At 39.3% G+C, this 15,321-nt stretch overlaps 1 protein-coding gene across 1 annotated transcript in view; it reads right to left on the bottom strand.

Annotated features, from left to right (window-relative positions):
* PSAP (prosaposin) overlaps positions 1-13,120 on the bottom strand; it is a 17,888-nt gene extending 4,768 nt beyond the window's left edge. The window contains exons 1-8 of the mRNA XM_072423979.1: positions 12,963-13,120; positions 7,675-7,808; positions 6,982-7,056; positions 6,741-6,866; positions 5,493-5,684; positions 4,381-4,521; positions 3,822-3,878; positions 456-572 (exon numbers count right to left, since the gene is read on the bottom strand). Of these exons, the coding sequence (XP_072280080.1) occupies positions 456-572; positions 3,822-3,878; positions 4,381-4,521; positions 5,493-5,684; positions 6,741-6,866; positions 6,982-7,056; positions 7,675-7,808; positions 12,963-13,002 (882 nt within the window). The 5' untranslated portion in view covers positions 13,003-13,120. The remainder of the gene's footprint in view (positions 1-455; positions 573-3,821; positions 3,879-4,380; positions 4,522-5,492; positions 5,685-6,740; positions 6,867-6,981; positions 7,057-7,674; positions 7,809-12,962) is intronic.
* Positions 13,121-15,321: the final 2,201 nt, after the last annotated feature.

The raw sequence follows: 15,321 nt of genomic DNA, 5'->3' as shown, positions 1-15,321 counted from the left end.
AAAAAAAAGTTCTCTGTCCAAATATTTATGAATCTAACTGTATATCCCAGTTGAGCACATTCACCCTCTCTATTTGTCGCCCTCAAAAATGTGAGTGTAAATATAACATTTTAAAGCAGGAACCAGAACACATTAAGGGCTACTCTTCCAATGGGGTACAAGAGTACAACTCCCCACATTATGTTCTGTCCTGCCTAAAACTAAACAAAGACCTTTGTACAATGCAATGGCCTAATTGTCACTCAATAGTTTACACAAATTCTTAAGATTTTTTCCTGCACTGTAAACACTACCAGCACCGTCTGCAGTTATTCTGCATGAGATGTCCATACAAAATTTCATGAGATTATTCTGTATGTCCAATAAATGAAGCTTGTTAACAGGGTCTTTGCATTCGTCAGTTGACTATATTGTACACCTCACTGGTATAAATTTCTACTTGATAAGTTACTTACTTCTATAGCTGGCTTGAGTTTTGCTGCTGGAACAATGACTTCGGCAGGGATCAGGTCCTTGAGAGGGGAAGCGTTCTTTGTACATAGACCGGCAGTGCAACAAATGTCCTTTGCTGGCTGAAAGACAAAATATTTATTCCATAAAGGTTCCTTAGTAATACATTTTCAGCATTTAACGACAAACAGAAAAAAGTGATGCACAAACATCCGGGGAATAATCACAAACCTGCTGCACTGCAAATCGTATCAAAGCCCACTGATATCACCTCTATAAAAATAATTGCTGCTGGATGAAACTAATTCAGCCAAAGCCACACAAGAAGTTGTAGGCATTCCTATACTCTGCAGCTGATGTATATTGAACAGATAAATGAAAATACAGAACAAGCTACCCCTGGTTCAGATTTGAGGGCAGACATAATAAACCTTCAGGATCTAGGAGACACTGAGCTGCACAAGCATGGTGGGGAGGAACAACCTCAAACCTTGTAAAATAAGCCATTAAATATGAAGTCTGCAGTAGCGGCTTCATTTGCCATTTAGTAGAATGACCATTTGCTGGGACACGAACACCGGGGAGGAATGTAGGAGTTAATACAGAACAAGGGAAAAAGCTGTTAAAGGTAATGATATATAAACAACAGTCGTTGCAACACTATTTGCCAAGAATTATTGCATTTTAGTGGTAAAATCTTCAATCCACGCCGCCTCAAAAACAACAGAAGATATCCTGTAGACACACCAAATAGTTCTCCTTCTGTGCTGTCCTCCACGGAACGGTCAGGAAGTTCTGATACTTGGGCTTTCTAATACTAATACTTTAGATTTAGATTAGATTTATTTAGACAGATTTTAGGGGAAATTTCTCTGCAGTGGCATTTGGCACCAAGAGAAGTATTTTAGGTTTCTTTATAGCAGGTTATCTTATCCTGAGATAGATTTTCACAATTGCTTAAGAAAAGATACTAAATCTCTGTAGCAGAGCAGTCTGCTATTTCAGCAGCGATTAGATGAAATGGGTGTTTAGGATCAGAGCTTCAAGGCTGAATCCTCAACCCTAAATGAAAAGGCTCCCAGACACAAAAGGTACATCATGGGTGCTTCATTGGTCTACACAATGCTGTGCAAGAAATGTTCCGCCATGAGGACAAGACTGTATCTAGTTTGAGGCAGATGGCTGTACAACAGATCTGCATCTGATAGGGTGCTTTTGACCTCATGACAAGTTTAAAAAAGTAACCAAGTGTAACAATTGCCTTACAACATCTGGACAACCAGAGGGACTAATGATGTCCAAATCAAATCTTTGTAATGTAACAAACACACATTACATCATGCTGTGCGTTGCACTAGGGCAGTGCATAGAGAATGAATGGGCTGCCAATACACTAAAATCTGGGCACGCAGCATTCTGGCAGCATAATACTAAATGTGGTGCCCTTCAGAATGAATGCCACTGCACCAACTAATGTAATGTGCAGTACAGCAAAGCCATAGTGTGAATGGGCCCCTAAAAGTCTACACAGACACAAAGAGCTATGCATGCATTGTCTCATCACACCTATCTCAGACATATTTAAATCATTTGAGCTTAGTATGTTTTTAAATATATCCAGCGAGTGAAATGTGCAAAACTACAGCAGTGATCCCTATATAACCACACCACACAAATAGGTTAAGCACTATTGTTCACAACACTAAAGGTTAAATACCATGGAAAACGGGTTATAAGCACGTCAAATAAATCTTACACACCGATAGACTAGTAACTAATGGAAGTATCTGTGTCTTACCCATGACAATGTATTGAATTGGCATAGGGATTAGGGAGGGGTATGATATACTTCTGACACAAATAAAACATTACACATTAAAGGACAATGGCTTTGCCACAACGCAAGAAAAGTTTTCCTTCTATCAGATATAGACTGTGTAGAATTCTTAGAATGTTATACACGGTCTCTGTAACCTAAACATTTGCAAAGCCACAAGTGGAGTCCTATAAAAATTGAGAAAATAGTTCTTTGCTGCACTGATCTAAGATGTTAGTAGGTAAAGCAAAGATTATTTGTTTGCACAGCAATATTAGAAAAGTCACACCACATACCTGATGCTGAACAGACAAAAAGGAGTAGCACCAAAGAGAAAAAGGTGGATTTCAGAAGGCAAAGTATTATCATTGATCATGCTACAAATCTAATAACCACCAAGTCATCAGCGTGGCATTTGAACTAGTGAACATGTATGCCAATCATTAGAATGCCAGTTAGTTCTGGTGTTGGTCAATGTCCATGGGTGTGAGCAATTCTCAGCACATTTCTACCGTCTGCAATGTCCCAGGCCAATTTCACATTTACATTGAAATATCTGATTACCTACATCATTGTTCCTGGATTCTGGTTATCTAATTTTTTTATAGTCAGATGCTTGGTCAGTAAAAAACTGAGCCAAAAGATTTTACTGAAAACCCTATCCCATATAGAGAAAGTGAAGTGGAAAGATGGAAAACATTTTATCAGCAACTTCAGGGTATAGCCCGTGGTGCCCGGTATCAAGTCTTTGGAAGCATTTCTCAAAAGTGTAAAAACAAGGACATCTATATTTTTTACATCTGAGTGAAAAAACAGGAGAGGCTTAACTACATACTATACGCTCCAGTACCTTTCATCCTAACAGCTCTGTCCTGTGACACAAGGAGATGTTGGGCTAAATATTCTAATCTCTCTAACAACTGGGTAGAACATTGATTTCTATTTCAGGTCCGGCAGCCAGCATGTCCGACTGCCATCTGTAACAAACTGAGGTATACCATGATGCCCAATGCTGTGGCCATGTTTTAATGTTCTATTGCAGAACTAGCTGTAACATCTTTATATGACATCCTGGCTGTCTGTCACAATTATCATGAACCAGCCACCATAGATAATCGATCACTATGGTGTCCTAATGATCAAACACCATTGTTGTGAAAGAAGCCAGCCAAACTGTTCCCACATTGCTTTTTAAATGCTCTGGGCAGGCTTTTTTATCTGCCATTATTAATAAAAAAAAAAAACCTTTTCTAGCTTTTGGTATATTTCAATATAAAGTATACAATTTGTTATTGGCGGACAAATATACCATTCTAAAACCATGTGTAGATGTAGTCAGCTGCATTAACAAGACCCTGCATGGGACCCTCATGTTTTCTGGGGATCATAAACATTAATCTGATCCCCAGCACATGTCATTGTCCTGGAGAATTTCAGAAGTGCAACAAACAGATTTCAAAAGTGAAACAAAGAAACAAAAAGTTGTAGGCTGATCATAAGTTGTGTCGTAAATTTTGTGTCCTAAATATAATGAAGCGCACACATTCTGACTTACCATTTGTATCAACATTTGCACAGCCAGGTCTGCATACTGATTAATGTACGTCTTGCACTGCAGTGGGGAAAAACACACACGTAAGTAATGTTCCTACATATTAAAAACACTTTTATGTTATTTTGTAAGTATAAACTGTTCTGATTTATCTAAATGTAAAACTTAATTTTGGTTCAGTTTAAGAATCAGACTGCTATTGTACTCCAGCTGATCTAAAACAGTTATAAATTTTTGTTGAGACCCTAAAACTGTACAAACTGGCCACTTTATTGTACACCGGTTCGATAGCTTGCTTAATATAATCAGCCAATTATATGGCAGCAACTCACTGAATTTAATAATGTACACACTGCTAAAGTTCAAACTGAGCAATCAAGATGAGCAAAAAAATTGATTTCAGTGAAACAAGGGAGCTCTAGTGGGAATTAGCTGTTGCCCAGCACAAGAGAAAGATGTAATGTAAAAAATTTCACAAAAAGCCATAGCTGATAAACAGTACACTATGAATTACATTAAACCTGCACCACCATTTCCAACATTACAGAATTCCAATATTTACCATTTCAGCAAGTCCACCACCAAGCTGATCACACTGCTTCAGTAAATTCTCAATCAACATTTTGGAAAAAGAAGAGTTGCTTTTGAGGGAGTCTTGAACATCTGATACGAGCTGAAGACAGTCCTGGCAGACGTCCTTGTTCTGAAGAAAAGAAACTTAGCCCAGTTACAATTATTATTAATATAACATTTATTATATATCACTTACATGATGAGGCACCCAAAGGCGTTCTACTACCTGCCATTACAAAAAAAACTTTAGCTAACTGATTTTAGTGGGATGAGGTTACACTTTAACCTTGCTGGGAGGGCTGCCACTCACATTCTGCCACAAATCACTAACACTAAATTACTGACGGAGGGGTAGGTGGGCGAGTTCCCTCCCAGACCAAACCCAGAGGGCTCTCTTCCCCATTCTATAAATGTGAAAGCTTTGTTTGGAGATGCATTTAATTTCACTTTAATGTTAACAGCTCTGCCTCTGAACAGTGTGGGCAGGATTGTGTCAAAATAGAGAACTGAGGATCATACTGTAAAACAGATTTTTTTTTTTTTACATTATTGCAGCAGAAAATGTTTGGAGCTCTATCCAAGGTTTTACTCCATTTATTTTAACGGACTAGAGATTAAAAATGATGATTTAACATGATTTGGACCCATTTAAAGCTATTCCCTACCCCAGTGTGGTACCAGCATCACCTGAGATAGCATTGGTTTATTGAGAAAGGGCAGTGTTTACAATTGATTTACAATTTTAAAAAATTATATACAAGATTGGTGCAATTATTTTTACTTACTTTACCAGCCTGTATAGTTTTTTTGTACTGTTGCAGGAAGGGTGGCGGGGTCCTAGCTATCCCACTCACAGAGCACGGTTGTTGCAAGTGTAGAATCACTAGACATATACAGCTACTAGACCTACAGCCAACAAGTCAACAACCGTCCAACTTTCTGTAAATTCAGCGTTTTCCATGTTGAATGTCACAATGGAGACTGCTGGAGTTTAAGATTTGCTAAAAGAAAGTTGAGGAGATATATACATACACATATACACACACACACACACACACACACACACACACACACACACACATACATACACACACACACTACCTTAGTTTGAAGGTTGGCCTTCTCTTGGGGTTTAAGAAGAATTGGGACATTGGCCAAGAATGGAGACACCATCTTCGACCAATCCACATCTGGAATCTCATTGGTTGTAAGCTGAGCAGGTTTCAGGCTTGCCAAGTACTGCTGTAAAGATTTGCATAGACCGAGAGCACTACAAGCCACAGCTGGATCCTCCTGTTAGAAATAAAAAAACATAATTTGTCTTGCATGAAAAACAGGTTTATATAAAATCACTAAGTGCTATTCTAATGAAGCTCAATCCCAATTATACACCCATTACTATGAACAATAGCAAGCCTTGCAACAAAAATGGAACTCTACCTCCAACTGTATGGCTACACTTGATCACTCCTTGCTGCACATATCAGGTCCTGGACTAAAGCGGAGAATCAGCATGACAGCACACTTTTCACCTTCTTTAAAGACGTTTGATGCACAATTGTTATAGCGATCTAATAGTGTCAGCACCATGTCCAAACCTTTAGAAGGCTGGCAATTAGGCATTCCAGATTCACGCTGTTACATAGAAGTGCTGCAAGTTTATAGGGCTTAAATGTGAATCTTAGCAATATTTAAATGGTTTATGTGTTAGTTCATTATCATTTGCAGAATCTACCAGCTGGTCATGGACTTGTACTAAGAACACAGGAACGCACATCAACACTAGATAAAATGTTAAAACCTTTGCTGACAGGAAGGAAACAGGATCTCCAAAATGGGGATTTATTTCTTTATTAGTTGATGCCCACATCCCTTCAAGTAAATTCCTCAAACGTTCCATCCATACTGCCAAATTGTAAATTGGGGTGTCCCAATGAAACTAACATAATGAGTAATAGTTCATCTCTCTGATTCAATACTGAACATGGAAATTGCCCGATATATATTGTACATAACAAAACCAAGGGATAATTGCAAAAATATATATTAAGTAAAACAAAAGTGTTATATACAGAAAAGTAAATAGACCTAAGCAATAAATGTCACATTCAATAAAATAGCAGCTGGAAAAAGGTATTACTGTAATCCACGCATATGTCCCTGTTAAGATCTCCCTCATTCTGCCACCCTTTGATCACTGGCATAGAAAGGAAGGGTCTAAAAACCCACCACCCTTACTATTTCTAACCTTTTCTTGTAAGCTAGCTTTACAACAGGACATGACAGCAAGTACGCAGAAGTCACAATACTTTTTATCTATTCTGTCAAACATCCACACAGAAAACTTACAAGTTCTTGTTCAATTAAGGCTATAACCAGTGGGTAGTACTGAGACACCAGTTCCTTGCACTCAGAAGTAAGAGAAGGGTCATGAAGAAGATCACAGCCTTTGTTTAAGATTTGCAGAATTTCAGTCTGTAATGAAAGTTAGAGAAGAAAATTAGACAAGAATCTTCATAATACAACATGTAAAACATTCCATATACAAGGTGCTCTTCATCAACCATGTACATGTCAATGGAATACATACCTGGGTGGAATTGTCTTTCACAAAGTTTCCCACTATAATTATCACATCCTTGCAAATTTGACATGGGAAAGTATCCTATAAAAAGAAAGTTGAGTTTTAGAATACATTTAAAAAATATTGTTTCTAAACTTACTGCTTTGTTTCAGTATCAAAACAGCAGGCCAACAGTCTTAAGTGTACCCGACAGGCCCAACAATATAGCAAAGATGGAGGATAAACTGATTAGGTGTCAGAAATGAAAGTCTTTGTGATAAATGGTAATTTGTAAAATTACCTGAGCAAACAGTCCTCTATACTGGAATACTTATGAACAATTGGTCCCCCCTACCTAGGACATCCAACAAAACCTAGTGACGTGTAAGATGGGATCAATATACACATTTCCTACAAAGAATACGTGATAATCGATTACAAAGGTGTAAACCATCACCAGATCAGGAGAGCCTCTTACAGCCAATTTTTTAGGGAGGTTTAAGGCTCTGTGTCAGTGGGCTTTTGGTCACAACACACAAGCATTTGAGTACAAATCTATAGGAATGAAAAGAAGAAGTGAAGTGAAATAACTGACATAAGTTGAACAGATACCATCAATATTAACTCAGACCCAGGCCTGATTTTACAGCATACTTGGGCAACTAGCATTTCCACAATGAGATCAGCAATGGCTGCCTTTACCAAATCTGAATAACTTACCATAACCGGTTTGTTCCATACATTTTGCTGGCAATGAGTAATCGCACCGCACTGTTTAGCAGTTCGGATATTCACACACCACTCGCCTGGGCCATTGGCGCACTGCTCGGTGCCGAACAAGGGAGTTGCTGTTACTGTAAGAAGAAAAAAAAAAGACTTCCCATTACCTCATATATATCAGACTCAAAGGCTTTACAGACAAATTACAATGAAGACAGACTACTGTAGTGTGCTAGAAGAAGAATATCTTGTGTTCAAACAGCCTCAGGAGAACTTAGCACCTTCAAGTTTGGCCAGCAAACATCAGCCTCTGATAAAAACGCTTCATGTTAAAATGTACAGCAGTATGGCAATATCAGTTTTATGTAGAATGCCCACACAGCAGATAACAAGCAAGGAAGTGTCAGAGCCAAGGTAGATGAATGCCATACTACTGTACACATTATTACCATAAACTTCCTGTAATGTAAAACTTTACTCTGTCTGTCATCTCAATCCATGGCTACAGCACTCACATTCCCAGTACATTGCTCTGCCCTGGTTAATGGCCAATTAGGCACCCAGCAGTGCATTGTGGGTAGAATTAGTGACAAGCTTTATATTCACCAGGACCAGATAAGGGAGTAAAATGACACGGAGGTAAAAATGGGTCCAGGATGCCCATTGGCTGCATTCTTCTGGAATTTATTGTAGATTTATATTAAGGTAAAGATATGTGTACTTACAATTATCACTGGCATGATTTTAATTGAGTTCTTCCACCTACATAACATGGCAATTACGGCTTATACAATGGTTTGTTAGGACAGATTTACCATGCTAACCCCCCCCCCATTTTAATTAAAGCTCAAATTTAAGTTTTGCCTTCACTGCCTCTAAGACTGTGCCAAGTATATTACACCTTAGACCCAGAGATACCATCTGTGCAATGCCGGCAGATCATGGAAGAAGCTGATGAGCTGTTGTACACAGCTTCCTAAGCAAAGGTAGGATCCCAGAGTAAAAAATAATATCACCCCCCAAAAAAAACAAAATATGGGCAGACCAGATGGACTGGATGATAAAACGTTCCCCAGCCAAGAATGAGTTTGGCTCTACGACTTGCTCATGTGCAGTTACAGTACAGGAGAAGAGAGGATCCTATACAAAAAGTAACAGGAGTGCAGTGATAATGTAAATCTAAACCAAAGAACAAAAATGTAACCTATCTGACGTGGTGGCTGCAATTAGTTCTTATAGCCACCCAGGTATGTGTTACTGGCAGGATTGCCCAGTAAAAAGAGGAAAGGCCAGAAAACTGGTCATCTAAGGACTGGTAAGGCTGCACTACAATGTAATATTTGTGATACAGGAGATTTGTAGGTGAATGTTTCTTAATATTTCAGAAAAAGAAGGGAGAGGTAAAACATTGTAAGGATTGTTTTATTTCTTCAGGTGATTTCCCTCTATAGACAAAACAGTGAATGTGAAGATCTCTCCCGAGAAGAGATCATGTGCACAACATAATTTCCCCTCTGGTCTGGAGGTAAATAACATCTTTCACTTTCACTCTTGGTGAGAATAGCGTTTAGGTCAATTTGAGAGTGAAAAGCTTTCTAACAGGGCCACAGATGAAACAAAACCAATCCCTCACCACTCCATCGTAATCTCAGACCCTTTCATTTCACCTAAAGCCTCCAATGCCGTTTCCAAGCAATGTGCCCACGTGAGCATTCTGCTAGTCAAATGTTTGTCTTGGCTATGAAGTCAGAAAGTAACAAACGTTTTACGCGTCACAAACAAAGGTAAAAGGAAGCAAATGGGAAAAAAAAAAAAAACAACATGAAATTCACCTTTCTAGAACATTCTAGCATTTCCTGTTTCAGAAGGAATTAGTAAACTGAACAATAAATATAATTTTATTTCCAGTATTCAGCTCAGAGCAATCCAAAATTATTTTGCAACTTATGAGAGCAAATATGATAAATGGAGAACTATACATAGAAATTACTAAATATTTGTTTTGTCAAGATACCCTGTATTAAAGCACAATTTCCAGGGTAGGTGGGCATCTATTTCCTGGGCTCCTTTTCTAAATGAGTTACTCCCTATATTACCTAAAAAGAGAACATTTGGAATTGTCCTTGTGGCATGATCCACATAGATACTCACAATGGACTACAAGATTTCCTGCTCTGCATTCCCCATGAATCTTCCTGGAATCAAAGTTTTTTGAGCCCAGCAATTCGGAATACATGGGGCACAAACCTGTTTTTGCTTCTCAGGTATAAGTTTTCACCTACTGATGATATGTTTAAGGGAAGTGGGTTCATAGAGCGGCCCTTTCATTTTAGGGAAAGATCCATTTTAGAAGCGGTATGAGAAGCAAGTCAGACACGCTGAGACTCGACAAGGCGATGAATCAAAAACTGGCTCATGTCCAATACAATGGTTACTTGAATAGCTGAGCGTAAAACTAATCTTACCACCTACTTCATTCATGTTTAGTCTAGAGCTCCACGTTATTCATACTGAGAGAAGAGCTGCTTGCTGACATTGGTGGTAGTTTTAAGACTATAGGAACCCATCACTATTATAGTGGCCAAATCTTCTTCATTTCTTAGAGTATGAGCTGCAGGATACGAGTACAGATCCTTCCTGTATGCGAGGTACGTCATTAAATGGGATTATGAAGCGCTCCCCATAATAATGCCTTGGTTTTTCTTGGAACCTCTTCACGCATGCTTATTCCAGGTCCGTGAATTACTCCGTGAAGTACTCGTGTCTGACAGCCGAGTAACCAGAACTTTCAAAATAAGCCCGAGGTGGCAGATCCTTCCCATTCACGTTTGTTCAGTCTGCGATCCTTGTAGTCAGAACAGCAGTTCCCATATTTTTATCACCAGAGCAAACAAAATGTCAACTAGTAAGGAGAGCACTTCTGCCTCTCTACATGTGTACTTGAATAGGCCTAACATGTCCAAGCACTAGACCTTTCCTTGTATTACAACACAGGGAAACATGGCAGAAAGTAAAGATCACTATCTGCAGAAAAACACTGACAGAAGAGGATAAATAGTAATAAAAGTAACAAACCCGAAAGAAAGTGCAGACCAAACCTGAAGAAGTTTAAGCCGGTCCTCCAATAAACAAAACTAAAATGTCGTGATTGGATCTAAATTTTAAAGTGCATGGTGAGCCCAAAACTTTTTCTATTTTTTTCCTGCAATTCAGGACTCACTAAGATTAAATAACAGAAGTGATAGCATTACTGTACAGCTCGTGATTTAACCCAGTCTGCAAATGTTGTATGCTATGATTGCAGGTATGGAGAAATGAACAAACATCAATACTAACACAACCGCTTATCTTGGTGTGAGTCCACTCCTATAGAGATCAGACAAAGGAAGTAAGATGATCTCTTCAATAACAAACAGAAATAAAATGTTTTATAACACAGTAGATAAAGACCTTTGTAGAGATCTTCCATCAGTTCCTGTCAGGTGGAAGAACAGTTAGTGAGGGCAAATCTCTGATAGCACCCCAAGCATAGTAAAAACCCCAATTCTTTTTGGACTACAAAAGTTTTTTGCCTGATGTATACTTTATATCATAGTAGAAAGAATAGAGTGCAAGTAAAGGAAATACATCAAAAGCAGATCGGGGGGGTCCAAAACCTCACAACACAGATCAGAATTTCCAACATCGGATAAAATACAGAACAGTAAAAAGTGCATTGATCAGTCGTGTGGCCTTACAATGTCTAGTTACTGCAAACTTCCTGATATCAGCAAAGCTTTCATCAGGACACCTCCCCTGTGTAGAAAAGAACCCGTGACTTCAGCTGATAAATACTCATTATATTTTCATGTACAAGAATAATAGAACAATATTAGACCCAGATAGTTTGGGTGAGAAACAACAACTCCCAGCAGAGATGATCCGGAGCTCCCAAGCTAAGAGCTGCTCTTCTCAAACGTTATAACACGGGGGAACCTTTCAAATAACTTTCAGGTCTTCCACTATAATAATTATATCCAGAGACGAGTATATTAGAATGGTGATCAGTGGGATGAATGTCACCCTTACAGATACCCATAAAGAGAAGTAATGTCTGTGGTAATTACCCCAAGAAAGTTCACATTGCTCAAGGAACCCCTAGCAACCTTCAGAGGAACCCTGACTGAGAAACACTGATCTAGAACAAGCTAAGCTTAAAGTCTATGTAACCAAATGCAAGACCTTAGTTTTCTGTATTTGCCCCGGCAGTAGGCATTTTCTGGGCTTGTGTGACAACATTCCATGTCTGGGATTCCATGCAGTGACACTGAGAAGTTCCTACCAAGACCTATGAGGGCTGGAGAACCCGAGTACGAGACTTACCCCAGAAATCTTTCCCTTTACCTATCACTCCCCCGATATTAGACTGGGCAATGAATGCCCTCATTAGACAGGGGCGTAATGGGTGCAGAAGATGACCCATCACATTGATGTGGGCCACCATGGAGGGTCCTGATATAAGCAGGAGGTCCTCCTTCCCAGGCTTGATCTCCTCAAATGTTTATCAACCTCCACAGGGGCGACAAAGCCTGGCTGGAATGGGACTGAGCCCCTAACAAGGCCACTGTATGGACCCCATGGCTACTCCCTGATAACCCAGGTAGGACATTGATTTCCATGCTATGTAGGTGGACACCACTGGAAGTACATACCCTCTAGGAGAGGCTTCGGGGATACAATCTAAAACTTTCCAAGCCTATGCCTGGGTGGATTACTAAAATCTGAACCCTAGAAGTGACAATGGAGATTGTCTTGTTCACACGGCATAGGTCAGCTGACTGTGGGTAGAATGTGATGAGTCATAGGCACCACAGTGATCAGCTGATCCTATGAACCCCACAGGCACTGTGCACCTGAGGGCCTTGTCCACTAAACAAGGATTAAGGTGGGGGATGGGGTAGAGGGCAGACTCTGTCACCAACACCAGGAAGTGCCACCCCAGGCTTGTTTACAGCAATGGCCTCACACACCAGGAAGTGACCAGAGAAATGAGGCCGACGAGGGCTTGCTTAATTATTCCCGAACTACATAGCAGTTCCTGCACAGGCACCACACGTTCATATAAACGTCAGAGAGGGCTGGGCAGACGAGGTACCCCGCAGAATTTTATATGACCCCCTCAGAGGTTTAAGTGGGCTCCAAAGAAACCAGAAGGGTTCTACCCCAAACATAAGGTAATCCCAACATGCAGGATCCACCCTCCCGCATTTATCCGGCAGCAGCATAATACGTGAACCATTGAATCTTACCAGTTGCGAGCGCACAAAACAACGCCACCAACGCCTTCATGGTGACTACGGGAGGATGACAAACAGCAGAATAGCTGAACGACCTCGCTGCGTCCTGATTGTTAACAACTATTGCCACGCCCAGATACGCCCCAGTCAGCTGAATTACGGAGATCCCCTCACGGCGCCGCCACGCCCACATACGCCTCCAGTCAGCTGACTATTACTCAACAGCTTCTGCAGATAGGTAGAATAGAGGGTGGTGTGGAACAGGAAGTGGGGGAGACGCCATGCTTGTTCAGGGCAGAGTTAGGGGAAATAAGCTTTTTAAGTTTGTTGAGCTGAGAAAAAGCCATATTTAGTAAGGGCAAGTGATATCTAGACGTCATAGCAAGATTGCACAACTTGCAATTATTTCTAAGCATGTGACACAGTTACAGTGTTTGCTTGTTTTTGCGATTGTGTATGTATATATATGTATATATATATAATATGTGTTATAGCCAGTTATGGCAGGGCTGTCTTAACATGATTATATATATATATATATATATATATATATATATATATATATATATATATACACACATATATATATATATATATATATATATACACACATTATGAAACAGGATTTATATAGCGCCAACATATTACACAGTGCTGTAAAATAATAGGGGAAGTTTTCCAATGGGGACATGTGTTCTGGTGACAACTAAAATGGGGCTTTCCCTCACTTTAAAAAGTTTTCTTTTCACTTCCATGTGGGCATAAAAGACGAAAATCTTCCCAATGAAATGCAGATTGCAAAAAATATATAATAAAAAAAAAAGTTATCTGGTTATAGTAAACATCAATGTAAAACTTAGTCTGTAAATATGAGGCAGGCTACATACAGACCCGTATTAGGGACAAGCTGTGCCATGAAGCCACATGGCACCATGCCAGCCACCTGCACCTCAGAGCGAAATCATACAGAACCTTCATTTGCACCTACAGGTCACTGCAAAGAAAGCATGCAGATGTGTGAATGTCAACAAAACTGGTACCTGTGCAACTTTTCTTGTGCACCGTTGTGTGACTTCACAAAAGCTTGAACATGATGTACATATATTACATACCTGCCCTTCAATAAAGTTCCCCCACCACCTAGATTTCTCTGAACCAGATCATGAGTTTTATCTTTTTATCAGACCATGAGTTTACACCATCATCTTGATTACTGACACCACTCTCTTCCACATCTTCTGTCTGGAGGGGCATATGCAGAATTTATAGGCAGCACCGTCATACTTTAGAAGTAATGACCCATGTGCCCAATTTGTAAACGGATGCCCTGATGGCCAGGCACAGATTGCCATTTTTAGGAATATAGTCATCACATCTTGCATGCACATCTAACCCCACTCCAGTGAGGAATGAATGAGGTTGTTGCACAGACCTCAACATTTTCACTTAGGTAAGAAAGAAGGAAGTTGAACTACCTGGACCAAGAAAAGGTAATTACAAAAATAAAACATGTTTTTGGGGATTTCCTAAGATGTGGAGGTAAAGGTTGTGATGGGAAATGTTGGCAAAACAATGGAAGGTCTGCTTAAAGTTGTACAGACTATGTACTTAACAAAGTAAATGTTTGCAGAGTTTATTGAATAATGCAAAGCTTTGCTCACTACTGTTTTGGAAGACAAGGAAAAACATTTCATTACATATTCTGATCCCTTTTTAATAAACAAGGACAATGCTGCCTAAAGGACTTATGTAATGTTTAGAGGGGGGAAAACAAACATATTGTTAGTGTAGATGACCTATTCAGTTATGTAGGAATCCTTCATTTGACACTTCTGTAAGGAGATCAGAAAGTACTAAAAGCTTCCATCTGACATTTCTAGCATTAGATATTCCCCATAAGAATAAAATTCTGCATTAGTTTCCATTGCATTTTTTAATGCATGTTATTCTGTAATACGTTCCCTTCACAGAGTATGAATAAAGATATGAATAAAGATATGAATAAAGATAAGCACTGTGACTCATTAGGAGGTATAAGATCACATTCATGGTATGTATCATTGTATGATGACTGTGATTGCTGACAATGCATACATTATACTCCTAAAGAAATAGCATGGCTAATAAATATGAGATATTTGCTCATCAAACTAATCATTTTAGGTTCCCAAGCATCCACCACTAGAACATTTTGTCCATGTTGGAGTTGTATATTTTTAGGGACACATACATTCATTTTTATTCCAAATACCTTCAAGTGTTTGTTAATTTGGTGTGCCTGTTTTTGTTTTTCTCTATATGTGTACGTTCTGATGGGGAGCATGCATATTTCTATTACAGAGCAATACTATATAAATATCAATTCAAGCTC

The sequence above is a fragment of the Pyxicephalus adspersus genome, chromosome 10, assembly GCF_032062135.1.
Source record: "Pyxicephalus adspersus chromosome 10, UCB_Pads_2.0, whole genome shotgun sequence".
Classification (NCBI taxonomy): Eukaryota; Metazoa; Chordata; class Amphibia; order Anura; family Pyxicephalidae; genus Pyxicephalus; species Pyxicephalus adspersus.
Note: the sequence above shows the minus strand (reverse complement) of the source record. Positions and strands in the feature narration are given on the sequence as shown.